Source organism: Montipora capricornis, chromosome 9 (genome assembly GCF_036669925.1).
Source record: "Montipora capricornis isolate CH-2021 chromosome 9, ASM3666992v2, whole genome shotgun sequence".
Taxonomy (NCBI): domain Eukaryota; kingdom Metazoa; phylum Cnidaria; class Anthozoa; order Scleractinia; family Acroporidae; genus Montipora; species Montipora capricornis.
The window spans coordinates 21,958,819-21,973,818 of NC_090891.1; the positions used below are offsets into that span (position 1 = coordinate 21,958,819).

At 39.3% G+C, this 15,000-nt stretch overlaps 1 protein-coding gene across 1 annotated transcript in view; it reads right to left on the reverse strand.

Moving 5' to 3' along the window:
• Positions 1–15,000, reverse strand: part of LOC138016692 (von Willebrand factor D and EGF domain-containing protein-like) — a 135,381-nt gene that overhangs the window by 111,754 nt on the left and 8,627 nt on the right. The window contains exons 4-7 of the mRNA XM_068863885.1: positions 11,582–11,677; positions 7,388–7,693; positions 5,768–5,856; positions 3,929–3,992 (exon numbers count right to left, since the gene is read on the reverse strand). Coding sequence (XP_068719986.1) covers positions 3,929–3,992; positions 5,768–5,856; positions 7,388–7,693; positions 11,582–11,677 — 555 coding nt within the window. The remainder of the gene's footprint in view (positions 1–3,928; positions 3,993–5,767; positions 5,857–7,387; positions 7,694–11,581; positions 11,678–15,000) is intronic.

Genomic DNA, 15,000 nt, shown 5'->3' on the forward strand with positions numbered 1-15,000 from the left:
CTCCAACACTTTTGGTTGCAGGCTGGCTGGTATCACCACACGAGCTCCGTAGAAAAGACACCCGTTGGACACTGATAGGGAATCACGAATCTTCTTGAATGCCTCTACTGTGTAAGCTGTGTCCCCAGGGCCATTGCTTTCCTCGCGAACCTTTCCTAAAGGCAAACCCTCTCGAGTATAGCGTACTACAGTCGCCAACACCCGGTCCTTTGCTGTTTCTTTCGGAAGCACTGTTGGGTCTCCTGGATTAACCTGCAAACCAATGGTGTTGACGGAACAAATGCAATCTTTATCCGCCTTGCTTTCCTCTCCATCGAAACAAGAGTCGGGGCCAGCTGGCAAACGACTTAGTGCATCTGCATTTCCATGATCAGAAGTCGTCCTGTACTCTACTGTGTACTCGTACTGACTTAACATCAAAGCCCATCTTGCCAGACGAATAGCAGCTAATTGAGGAGTTGCCTTTGTGGGACCAAACAGCGAGAGCAAAGGTTTGTGATCTGTCACAAGAATAAACTTCCTTCCGTAGAGAAAATGGTAGAACTATCTCAGTGCAAAAACAGTTCATAATGCTTCTTTCTGTATCTGGCTATAGTTTCGTTGCGTTTCGGAAAGAGTCTTTGAAGCGTTGGCAACTAGACGCTCTGAGCCATTTTCGTAACGATGGAAAAGTGCAGCTCCGATTCTAACATTTGAAGTATCACAGCTATTCCTATGGGTAGGAATAGGTCAAAGTGTGCAAGTACAGTGTCTTCACACAACTTTCCATGGAAAAATCAACAAAGGAAACTTCTATTCTGATTGGCTGTTGAAAATTGTAGCTTCCAGTTTCCAAACCGGGCTCTGTGATGTAAACATAGCGGCGCTCGAAGCGATGATTTCTACTTCTGCTTCTTTCGTCATTCGTTGTACACCTTGAAGGCGGTCTTTTAAAAATCAAAAAGCGGGTTTTTTTTTCTTTATTCACGGTTTTTGTAAGCAGACCTTTTAGTTTGCTTGGGGAAGCAACGCTCTTTTAGGGTATGCTCAATATTACTCACAAGTTCACATCTTTTATTTGTCCATGTAAGTGAATGTATGGCAACGAATGCACTAAGTGTGAAAAACCCGATCAAAGTCCGTTGTTGGGAAGAGAGTGGTACAACGAGGTTAAGGTGGCTCCTTAGAGTAATTGCGAATACCCTCAATACAGGGCACGAGTGGAGATTTACCAGAATGGGTACGATATAATAGGACTTATTTTTTGGGTGTCAATTTTTGGCTTATGGCCGTTACCATGGTAACATCACATCTAATGACAGGCAGATAAATTCTTACTTTTGACCCAAATTCCTTAATATTTACACTTTTCTTCGGTGAAATTTTACTCTTTGCCACATTATGGAAATAATATTGCCTGAAATTTCGAAGTGGTATAAAGTCAAGGTTGCTCAGACGGTTTTGCCAATATTCTGTAAATTGTCATTTTTCTAAATACATTCGATTAGCTCTGACAGATTTTAACAAAGATAGGTTATTTGATAGGAACTGTATGTGGTTAGAACTAAGCCAATTAAAAAAAAACTACCGAAGGGAACGCGAGAAAATTAGCAGTTAATTTTACAGCTTTGGTCACCTTGACGTCGCAAAAATCAGAAAACACGCACGATTTAGGCTTTACCCGCCATACTAGTGCCCAGCTTGCACACGGCCCTAAACTCTAGGGTGCCTCGAGTAAGCGAAATCCTCGATCTCGAAGGCTTCGATTAAATCCAAGTAGAATTCGAATGCACCCTACAGCGAACCAGTGGAATGATCTCGACGTATGTCTTTGAGTCATCGTTTAGCAATATCAGATATTTCAAATTCTCTGAAAGAACATCCGTTTTCAATTTTATCTCGACAGATACGTCGGGCGGAATTCCGTTTAATTATGAGACGAAAGGTGAATTCTTACCTGGTTCACTACATTTATTTGATTTGCATATGCGAACACTCTCAATACATACTTACTTAAAATTTTCACGTTCTTTCATTTAATGAAACCAAAATAATATTCTCAATTACATACAGTAATCATAAGGGTATACTAGATTTTAAAAAAGATTTATAAAAGGGACCAATTAGTAAATAATAACTTATTACCTTATTAGATAGTTCTACCCTTGATTATATTAATGTTATTGTGACTCCTTTAAGTCTTATGTTACTAGCAAATTATATTAAAAAGCAGTGATAATGTTTTCAAAAAATCTATACATTAGTAAAAAATGATGAAGTGGTTACCGCCCTTGGGCTTTCAGGTTGTACTGTAATGAAAATTTGTGAATTGGTTCTATTTGGGGAGGTAAAAATTTCTCTTGCCATCTATAGATTTAATTTATACAAATTGTAAAATGTGTATTTTAATGTGTGATATCTGGAAATATATAAACCAGGGCTTGTCATCTGTGTAATTTTTAAATTAAGAAGGGAAATGTCATTTTTAATTCAAGGCGAATCAGATTTTTGTTGATATGCCACTGACAGGATAATATTAACTACTTGCAGTATTTGATTTAACCATTCCGTGCTCATTCATATTTACTGCGGTGAATATAATTTAAATTTATCTAAATCTGAAGGTAATGTACTAAATGTGAGGCCATTGATCTTAAATGTTTTTGGCCCATCAACTATTCATGATTTAAAGTAAATACACCAATACTACTACTATCTCAGTGAGTGAGCCAGGATTAAACTTAAACTATCAGTAATGTCCCCGCATTGAAATTTGGTTTCAACATTATGCACCAATGTTTGTTCATTACATTTATGTTTTACTTTATTCTTGGTGTAGGACAACTTGTAGTGTAAACCGCAAAAAACGTGGAAATATCGAAGAGAAGGTATACCACAATGCAACGGTTTAGAGGGACAAAATGTTAAATTGACCTTCTTTGGTGTCATTCCTTACGCATAAACAGCCAAATGTACTGTAAAACTTGATTATGCACAAAAAGATAAAATAAATGTATTTATTTAAAATTTTATAATCTCTCTAACATTATTGAGCAATGCACGCTAAAGAAATAAAAGTAGTAGCTGGATAAATGAATGGATAAAAATGTAAACTGGATGACCCCAAAGCACTCACCAAAGGGATTGAATTTTTTTTAATATAATGTATATTTGCTTATTATGTAAATCTTACTGTAAAGTTTGTATTTTTCTGTAAAATCATAACTTTCACTCAAGTAAGACATTTATCAAATTGAAGAACAGAGTTGTCAGTGATTAATTGTGGCTGTCAATGACCCAGCTGAAATGGTTGTACGCAGGGGTGACGTGATGGCTACACCGGGTTTTGTGTTATGGTGTTTTCTCCTTGGTTTTAATGCTTTATTACTGTAATTTAGGCCTTGTTTGTTCTCCAACCAATATGGCCTCAAAAACGGTGTAAATGTCCATTGGTAAAATTGCATTTGACGCGAGAAATCTATTGACAAAAACATAACTTTCCTACTTCTCAACGGTTTTACAAGGACGATTCCACGAAGCAGCTGATGCCGCTGATCCTAGTTACTGTATCTTCCCAAGATCATCTATAACCAACCAACGGAAAAAGTCGAGTGTTGAAACACACATATAAAGAGCCCAGGCCCCAAACGGTCACGAATAGTCTTGCTTATGCTGTACTTAGTTACCTTTTTTGGCTCGCTACCAGGAAAGATTGCGTGATGAGTCACGCAGGTCTGCTTTGGAGAATAGTGCTGAGTCAACATTACATTTGTTATTTTCAACTTATAACCAGAGTGCCGAGAAGCGCATCCCACGTTAACGCTTCCAGGCGGCTTGTTAGATTTAAAAATGTCGCCAAATATTAGTACGCTGACATCAATATTGAACCTGAACGGGAGAAAAAGACAGGGATCTTCGATCAACGAAGACAAATAAACAAGTGTCTCACCTCAAAGTGCCTTTCCGAGTTCTTGTATAAGATAAAATCGCCTTTCTCATGAAATGTAAAGAGCCTGGAAATCAGAAGAAAAAACGGAACAAAGCCTCAGAAAATGTTGAAAGACTACGAATCTTGTTGTACCTTTCACTCATGCACTTGAAACCAGTTAGAAACCACCGTAGTTTTGCAGCTTTGTGTTAAAGTGCTCCTGTGACCAAAAGATCATCTTTTTTAAATTTGGATTTCACAACTGTGTTAACAAAGCACTAAGGCCTAATTCGGACGCCGTACTTCACATGTGCCGAATCGTGAAGTACGGAGTGCATGTTTATTTTAACTGAATTTTTCCTATTTAATTCGCCATTACTAACTTTAAGGTCTTGTGAGAACTGGATCGAAGAGAAAATGACGTAAAGGGCTCACTAGTTTAAGAACACAATGCAGACTTTAACTCGCGTTTTGCATATATATTGAGCTGCATTCACACGCTGAAATTTTAAGCTAGTGCATTCTCGTCCCCAGAGCCACCCGGCCCCCTTAGCCGCTAAGAGAAACGATAGGATCTGAGAACGAAAATGAAGGTACTAAGCCTTTACGTCACTTTTCCCTGAATCCAGCCTCGTGAGGTCATTTCACAAGAACTGTCGAAATTCTCGCGCTCTCATTGGCTTATTTTTATCATCAAAAAGAGTACAGACAGAACAAGTTTTAATCTATGCGAAAATGCAACTGTTAAACTGTCAACTTTTTGACCAATGAAATTTTATTGGCTGTTGTAAGTAGCCAATCAGAAAGCGAGAAAAGCTAATAACAACGGCGTCACTTTGAATAAAATTCATGTTTACGGGTGTTAAGGCGTCTTTTCCCTTCATTTTACCCGGCAATTAACCATTCGGGGTTTTGTTATTTTGAAAAGTCATATTGACGTCAGCTTTTTATGCGTTTGTCCTCTTAGAAGCCCAGAACTCTTAGACCACTTTCGATATCCAACTTAAAGCAATAAACAAGATTTCGAGGCTCTGGGAAATAAAAGAATAATTTGTATGAGTTTTTACCTCGGACCCTTGAGGTGATGTCTTTTGTCTATGACTGATTTTAAATGTATCGAAATTGGTCGATTGGGTATACCATCAAAGTCAATTTAGCAAGCTCCAAGGGAGGATGCATAGAATGCAGCTGTTTCATAAACGGCAACACCACGAACGTTTATTCACACTTTTTCCAGGTAAAATGGAGTTTAAGGAAAATTGCTCGACGCTTACAAATCAGAACACTTATTTATAAACCACACCTCAGTTATTGTTTAAGAAGGACTCAGCTGACCGAGTCGACTACTCATTTCATGTTTCCACAGAAACTGGCAGTCCAATGAGATTCGAAATTGTGCTTGCAAGGTTAAAAAATACTTTAGATGCCATTGTTTTGTTCTGAACTTTTTTCTTTTTTAGGAAGTGTATGAAACAAATTTTGAACAATATTTTTTTCCGTGAGCGCGCGTTGGATACGAGATGGTACCAGTCTCATATCCAACAAGCACGAATGGAATCGTTGTTATGAATGCTTGGACAATCAGTCAAACACCTTATTCCAAATGGCAGCCAATTTAGTATTCTTTTGTTTGATTGCAAATTGGCCCTTTTGGCCTCGCTCAAGGTTAAATTTTCCTTTAAAATTTACGTTTGAAAGCGAGGCCGAAAGGACCAATTTGCAAGGAAATAAAAGAATACTAAATTGTCGGCCATTTTGGAATAAGGTGTATTGTGTCCCGGGAAATCAATCTCTCATCCGCGGACATTAGCTGCCGTCATATCAGCCACATGTAGTAGTTTATTTAGGTAATATACTTACCGTCCAAAGTTAAGCGGCTTAAGTGTCAAGAAATGTGGATCTCCCGTTGATTTGCACTGCTCTATCTCCTTTTTTGCCTTTATATGTACCTGAAGGACGTACAAAAGCAAAGAAAAGTGAGAGATACTACGGAAAGGGAGGAAATATATCAATTCCCAGAAGAAAAGTGCAGATAAAAAAGACCTCCGTAGGCATGTAACATCGGGGTTAAGGCTGGAAATGGTTTCTCCTGGGTTTGTCACGACTTGTATACATGTCATATCAATAAAGGATTGAAATACTGTGGTTGAAATAACCAAAACAAATCAAAAGTTTCCTTCACATAATGTAGTATATGATACAAGTCAAGGAGATCGTATGAACGCGAGTGCATTTCGTGATTTATGGGTAAGAGTGATGTTTCGAAAGGTTTTCAAAACATCACGAGTGACCATAAATCCCCAAATGCACGAGCAAGTTCAAGTGGGTGTTACTAAAATGAGAAATCACGGGCCACGGAACCTCCGGAACCTACGGAATCCGCGGAACATGCGGAACCACTTTAAAAACCCATTTTTTCCTCGAAACAAAGCTAGATTATTGTTTCTTTGAAGTTTCAAAAAATTGCAACGGATAGCGCGCGAAAGAGCGGTGGACTGGACCTGGTCACATGGTGACCTCTCGTCATGTCCGAATGGCGGGAAGGTTTTGCAGATGGAGCAAGTTAACGATCCGTTTGCATTGCTTTAAAAACAAGTAACTCGAAATCACCTGTTTCATATGCATGTATTTGCATGTAATGGTTGTGCGGTAAAGGGTTTTACCGGCAAGGCCTTTAAAATCAGAGGGTAAGCAAAACTTTCCTCACATATATAATATCACTGACTTTTAAACCCAGATAGAGAAATCAAAGGGTAACAAATCAAATAGCAAGAAAAGCAACTGAACAACCGGGCCTCTTATCTTGGGGCCTCCGCACTGACGCGTCTAGGTTTTAGAAATGGCGGGCTTTTAGTTTTTTACAGTTTTCAGCTCCGAAATAGTACAATTACAAACTGGAATAATGTTATCTTGGCTAGTCACTTGTAATGTTTTTGTTACATCACCAAATTACAGATATAAATCTAATAGGAAAGTATGGAAAATGTTCTTTGAAATTCCAACTGGAACGCAAACATAACAGATTCAACATAACAGATCTGTTCCTTTTTTTTAAATAGGTGGTTTCATCTTTCGAAAGCTTTCCGTCATTTGGCCATGACGAGAGGTCGCCATGTGACCAGATCCATTTCACCGCGCTTTCGAGAGCTATCCGCTGCCAAGATCAGCAGATAACGACAAAGAAGACAAAAAATTGTTCAATTTTTAAAACTTCAAAGAAACAATAGTCTAGCGTTGTTTTGAGGAAAAAAAGCCGCGGTCCTTGAAGTGGTTCCGCAGGTTCCGCGGTTCCTCGTTCAAACGATTTTATTTATTTATTATACAAAGAAAAAATCGGCTGTGCAAGTGAATCCGCAGCATTTTAAAAATGTCGATGTGCATTGCCATTAACAAAATTATAGACACAAATACTGATGTCAATTTGTTCGGCATTATTGAATGGAAAGAAAAAGGAAATAAAAGAAGAACGGAAATCATTACCCAGATGGTCGGAAGACCAACATTATGGTTCCAGAATAGACTGTTTTGATAAAAAATTTTTGGAATGATAGCCTTGAGACCCTCGGAGACTTGCTGTCCACTTAAAGCTTTCACTTTTATTTCGACAGACTGAACTCCTTTTTTAAGCTGGATTTCGCAGCCTTCCAAAATTGTCACCTCTCGCGGTGTAAAGAACGTTATCGCTGGAAGACCACGACGTTCAGATTCGCGGACAGGTATTGTTGGCGTTATGGTGATTGTCTGTGGTGGATCAAAAGTGTCCAAATTTAGTGCAGTAGGGTGCACCTGAAAAAACAATAACAACATGAGCTATATTTGCATGACTGTAATCATTGACAGTATTCAAAAAGCATTCACATTGTAAATAAAAAAACAAACAAATATAACAGTAGAAATAAAAGTTAGACACAAAGAATCAGACGGGAATACTACAAAGAATCAAGCGGGAACACCACGATCTATAAACACTGTAAGTATGCCAATTTACAACGTACTGAGGCAGAGATGAATACCACCTTGAAACAACTGACGATGTGGTCCAGTGACTCTAACCTGGCTCTTAATATTTTCAAAACTAAATGTATGGTATTTTCAACCCAACAAATATCTAGATCACACTCAATCTTCTCTTATCAAACAAACTTTGACGTGGATGGTAAATCCTTGGAACACATACAGTCAACTAAATTACTTGGACTTCTCATAAACGAAAACCTCAACTGGAAGACGCATGTACATAGCTTATCCACCGCTTGCTAAGGTATATTGGGAAGTCTAAGGAAGATTAAAAACTTTACACCGTTTCATTTAAGAAAGCAGCTGGCTGAGCAGCTTGTGTTGTCAAGGATGGACTATGGTGACCTGGTGGTTAATCCTATTCCAGAGTATTTTTTGAAACGACTCAAAAGTTACAGTTTTGTGCTGCAAGTTTTGTAACTGGGCGATATGTAAACTCAGCTGAGGAACTAACGAAAATTGGCTGGTTGCCGATGCAGAAACGCAGAGACCTGCATTTGTTGAAAGCCACCCACAGGGCAATCCACGATCCAGACTGGCCAAAATACGCTACAGCTGAAGTTCAAAAGTCCACGCGTATCCTACGCTCTAGTTCCACAATAAACCTAATCAGACCACAGGAAAAAGGAACTTTTCAAGACATCTCCTCAGAACTTTTTAATAAACTACCGCATAATATTAAAAATATCACTAACTATAATCAGTTTTGCTCTACTGCAAAATCTTATTTGAAGAAACATTGAAGTTTTCGTATATACATTATTCAATTTTCAATTTTCATATTTCGATTTAACCTTTTATAGTATAGTATTTCGTCATTGTATTTTATAGTTACTGATACGTACATTTTTGTTATATTGTATCGTATATTCTGTAGTTTTAGTTATATATATATATATATATATAGAGAGAGAGAGAGAGAGAGTGTAGGAGAAAAAAAAAAAAAAAAAATATATATATATATATATATTTTTTTTTTTGAATTAACAAGGCTGGAAATCCAACGATGTAGTCCCAAGCTAGTAGGATCCGAAGGATACACAAAGCGTTGTGTATCCTTCGGATCCTACTAGCTTGGGACTACATCGTTGGATTTCCAGCCTTGTTAATTCAAAAATAATTTGTTATTAGCTGGTAGCCTGTGAATCATCCTCGGATGATCCGATGTACGTCCTGTTCCTGAATGTTAAACGCCGGGGAACCCCGCGGCTAACCAATCACCTCACCGATTGCTCTGTTTCCAGCAGGGTTGTCGTGATGGTGCAGTGGTTAGCACACCCGACTAGTAACCAGGGGGACGCGGGTTCGATTCCCACTCACGGCAATATGTTTTTCATTCAATGGTTCTGCTAGTAGTTCGCTGTCGCTCTTTGTACACTCAAATTATTATATATATATATATATATATATATAGAGAGAGAGAGAGAGAGAGAGAGAGAGAGAGAGAGAGAGAGAGAGAGAGAGAGAGAGATAGATAAAGGGTAGGAGAGAAACCCTGACAATGCACACCCCAAATAATCATATATTTAACTGAATAAATGTTTGAAAGAAAATTTGCCCTGAGCGGGATTTGAACCCATGTCCCCCCGTTACTAGCCGGGTGTGATAACCACTACACCATCACGACAACCCTGCTGGCAACAGAGCAATCAGTGAAGATACTGGTTAGCCACGCCGGGGTTTCCCGGCAATGTTTAACATTCAGGAACAGGACTACATTGGGTCACCCAAAGGTGATTCACAGGCTATCGGCTAATTAATTATACCTTTGTGTGTATGAAGAAGCCGGCAATCCAACAATGTAGTCACTAGCCAGTAGCAGTGAAGTACTACTTACTGATCCTTTTTGAATGAAAAACGTATGTGCCGTGAGTGGGAATGGAACCCGCGTCCCCCTGATTACAGTGCTCAAGACATAGAAGTAGAGCGAAGTATATATGGAAGAAAAAAAACAAACAAACTACAAGTTCATCCCTACAAGCCTGTTTCCTGGTCGACCACTCATCAGGGGATTGAATGAGAATACCATTCTTTACCATCGCTTTACCAAGTTTCACACTTTATACCCGCTCCAAGTTTAGCCTTGTCGAGCACTCTAAGGTAATTCGCAATGGAAAAATTCTACATCAGCTACTCAACAAAGAATATTCCTTTACCATCACGCAGCGACTACCTTCAACGAGTCATCGAGCAGCTTTTATGGAGAATGCGCTGGAAAGCCCACTTCTTTCTCAATCCCGACACGACTTCGTTTTCAAAGGAAACTTACGGCTTCAAATCAACCAAGAACCCACCTCCCTTTGAAGAATTAAAAGATTTTGAGGACGACATGCTAAGGATGATCCAGTCCGTAAAATTCAAGCAAGTAAACAACCCCTTCCTCAATAAGCTGAAAGAAGACACCGACCGCATCAAAAATTAACCCACGCTACTAATCGCCGCCGACAAAACGACTAACTTCTACAAACTAGAGCCATCTACATACAACGATCTGCTAGAAAAAATCATCACAAAATCTTACAAGAAAGCCCAACCCGAGACGACGCAAGCAATCCATAAAGAAAACAAAGCCATGGCGACAAAACTGAGAATCGACGACAGAGTGGACACTATAGCCGACAAAGACGCATTCATAACACTTAACACTTTATTATTATTATTATTATTATTATTATTATTATTATTAATTGATAATGAGTTGTTGCGTGAATCATTGAGTATAGTATTGGGATAAATTGCATCGTTCTTTTCACCCTGCTAGCAGAGCCTTTCTTTTGATTGCTCAATTTCGGCGTTCTTGAGACAGACTCTGCATGAATTGAGTAAGATCTTTATGGATTATGCACTACATGTTGCCAGGATACAGTCTCGAGCCAACACCTAATATGCCAGAACTTGCCGCCATCTTGGTATTTCACGGTACAGCGGGCTCCATTATAACCATCGGTTTTATCCCTAAACGGATGCCCGCACTGAAAAAGAACGGTTTGACGAGAGAAAACAAGGTTGACTAGTCCAGAAGTTCGCCCTGCGGTGGCTTCAAAGATTCAGGCAGAGCCTCCTTTTGTCCTCCTCATTAAAGAAAACGAGAACAGGGGGCTTTGCTCATCAATTCGATGCTGAAGGTATCCAACAAAAATTGGAGAGGCGTTTTTTTTTTTAATTTGATAGAATAAGGTTCTCTAGACATTGAAAAACAATTGAAAGTGAATCTCATCTCGCCAAGGGTCTAAATATATCTTCCCCTCGCGACAACGAGTTTGCGTTTGCTAACGCGTCATCTTACAAAAGGCTTTCAAAGGTTTTCAAGTTAAATCTATAAGATTCGCAATGAAGTTTAATTGTACTACAAAATTTTAATTTGTATGTTGCTCAGTCGTGTTTGATGCATTTCTGAACACACCTGATTAAATGAGAAATTCTCCTTTTCTTCTATTCACTCCCGCGTAAATTCAACCATGTCGGTTATAAACAATCATGAAATAACTGCCAGGTTTGAAAGACGCTTCTCATACCCCGTTTATCACACCGCTGATTTCTGCTGTTGTGAATGAAATTAATTTAAAGTTGCCAACAAAACTTGATCTCCCACAGATAATGGAATGAATGGAAATTTCCCCTTCTCTTTCATTTGTCAAAGTTAACAAATGAATTTACCTTAAGCCCTGCAAAGAATGGCTTTGGAACTTGCTTGGGAGAAGACCACACGTTCTCAGGCGAAGTGGTAAATTTTGCTGATACTCGACAAGATATCTGTCGCGAAAGGAAAAAACAAAAGAACTCTTTAATATAGACAATCAAGGGACCCATCAAACGGCTGGCACCACTGAGAAAGATGTATGCGTCAGAGATTCAAAGACTAAACAGCGACCCGATTATAAGGCTTCCCCAACACCGTTACGTGCAGGGGTAATACCGCACAGTAATTTTCAAAGGGTTACTCTAACTCCGGCACTGGGGTTGAAATAACTCCTCAGGGTGGAGTTATAGTTTTCGGGGTTAATTTAACTCCAAAAAGGAGTTATTTTAATCCCCCAAAAAGTTGTTCTCCCCAGTAGGGGAGTTAAATTAAGGCTAAAATAGGAGTTAAACTTTAGGAGTTATTTTAACTCTAAATAAGAGTTAAATTTAACTCCTCTGGGGTAAAATTCAACTATTCTGTGGAGTTAACATTCCAGTTAAACATTGCGAGGGGAGTTATATAAACTCCTATTTTTGGGTCACTTTGAGGAATCTTGAACTGAATGTAACTCTCCGAGAAGAGTTAAAACACCTCTATGTTGGGAATTACTTTCGCGGAGTTAGTTTAACTCTGCAAAGGGGGTCGATGTACCTCCTTGTTTTTGAGTCCGATTTGGGAGTCCAATAGTATCATAACTTTAAAGAAAAAAAGATTGATGAAGAAGCGGCATCATCGTATAAATGTTCCCTGTCGTCATCACTTGGGTTTAATCATACTTTCACTCGAAACACTATTTTCTTGTTCCGTGTTTCCTCGATCTCTTTCGGCCATCAATATGTCATTGTGCTTTTATCCTTACATGGTTTCTCAGTAAATGACAGGTGTTCTTTGTACGTTATTAGGGAGCTTAAGCAACCACGACGACGAACGGAGGACGACAACCGGAAGTAACGTGAACGTCACTGCGCAAGCGCTAACCAAGAATTTAGTCGTCGTCTTGTCATCGACGACTTGAGAACCGCGCACCGGTGGCTCAGTTGGTTGAGAACCGGGCTGTCACGCGGGAGGTCGTGAGTTCAACTCCGGTCGGACCAACACTCAGGGTCTTTAAATAACTGAGGAGAAAGTGCTGCCTTTGTAATTACATCTGCAAATGGTTAGACTCTCTAGTCTTCTCGGATAAGGACGATAAGCCGGAGGTCCCGTCTCACAACCCTTCAATGTTCATAATCCTGTGGGACGTAAAAGAACCCGCACATTTGTCGCAGAGATTAGGGCATGTAGTTCCCGGTGTTGTGGTCTGTCTTCTGTGGTGTATCATGGTTGGGAGGGTAAATGCTCGGAGATATTAGCTACACCAAGCTACTCTAAAAATCCGAGGGTAAATAAAGATCTATGAGAAGGACCTGTTTCACGTCGTCGTGAACTTCCGGACTTCAAAGCCGTTTTTCTCATTACTCTTTTTCCTAACCGACTAGGACGAGTGGTACGCCCAAGTACCATTCTTGTAAGATTCGTAGGGCAGCGTCCTTTTCATGGATTGCGCTGAAATTTGGCGTGTTTACTGGGGAGAAATAGCCCCAGTTTCTCTGAAATGTTCGACTTTCTAGCTTTCATGACGCCTACATGACGGACTTTGCGACTCAGGCAATTTTAGCCGATGCGAAGGCGAAATTTTCGCCAAATTTTCAACCGATCGCGGAGTGGTTTTATTAAAGTTTTTCGCCAAAACATTACACTAAAGGCTTCGGAAAGGATAAAGAAAAGGATTGTGGTTCATTGGATGGAATTTCAAGCGTAAAATCGCTGAAAAGGTAAGATTATTTTCGTAGGGATACAATTGCGTGTCTTCACCACATGTTCCTTTGATCTCACATAACTGTAGTTTCCCTCACAATATTCGCTTGTTTTCGCTTTCGCTCGAACATATTTACTTTTATTACATGTCCAGTGAATAGTTTTATCCTCTGGGATGAATTTTCCGTCTAAAAATCGTCGCTAATAGGGACGTCGTTTTTGAGACGCGGACGGCAACCGGAAGACAACATTTCACGTGACAGGACAGTGGTGTCTCCCAGATTTTTATACTAATCATCTCTAATAGAGAAAAGATACTTAGCAATGTAAATGTGGTTGTGTCAAGACAAGTCAGATTAGCATATGTCGTTATGGTGGGCGTACGCGTGTTTTAGCGCTCCGCTAAATTTCGACGCTAAAAGCCAATATGGCTACATTGGAAGAGATAAAGGAGCTCTTAAGAAGAGAAACTGGTCCTATTAATTCTAAGCTTGATAGCTTAACAGCGAATTTTGAGGAACTTAATAAAGCAGTGAAATTTCTAAATGCTAAATACGACAAATTGCTTCCTCAAGTTCAACAAGTCAACGAAAAGCTGAAGCAACACACACAGAGTATTAATGCTGCGAAGGACGAACTTGGCAAAGTCAAGAAATCTGTTGCGGACGCCATGTCTCAAATAGAAGAACTATCTCAATACGTGCGTAGAGACTGTCTTGAAATTTCGGGCATAAAACCTAGTGATGAATGTACGTGTGAGAATATTGTCACCTCCATTGGCAAAGCGATTGATGTCCCGATTACAAAGGAAGAGATATCTATCGCTCATCAAATCCCCTCGTATAAAGCCGATGCACCTCCAAAGATAATTGTAAAGTTTATAAGGAGGGACGCACGAAATAGATTCTATGGTAGTCGCAGAAAGTTGGCTAACAAGAAGGTGAAAGATCTGCCTGATCTCAATCTGACGTCCACAGAGAATGTATTCATTTCAGAATCACTCACGCCTTATAAGAAGCAACTTTTCGGTGAAGTAAACAAACAAAGAAAGCTAAAATGGAAGTACATATGGACCCAGAATGGAAGAATCTTTATTAAAGCAAACGAGAATACTACAACTCGTAGTTTCGACACAGTGGAAGACCTGTCTAAATTTCAAAGAGAACTCCAACATCTCAGTGGCTAGATTCTTCTGTTCACGTGCCCCTGCCGTTATGAACATGCAAGGAAGAAGATGCCGTAGTCTTGGAAAACAATACAAGTAAGACTGTGTCTTTTGGGTCTAGTAACAACACATTATATGAGCTTCCATTTTATGACCTAAATTTGGATGAATTTCTCAAGGTAACGGGTTCGTGGGTTTTTTCCGCTACTGATCGATTACTTCATAAGAAAGATCTCTTCAAGGACGCCTTAGAATCGCCGAATAGAGGCGATGACTGTTACAATTATAGCCATTTTATCGAGTCTAAGTATTTTTCAGTCAAACAAACTGATATGCATTTTGATCAGGCCAAAAACAAAATGGATTTTCAATCATGCACTGTAACATGCGTAGCTTAACAAAAAACCTGTCTCTTTTACAAGATATTCTTCT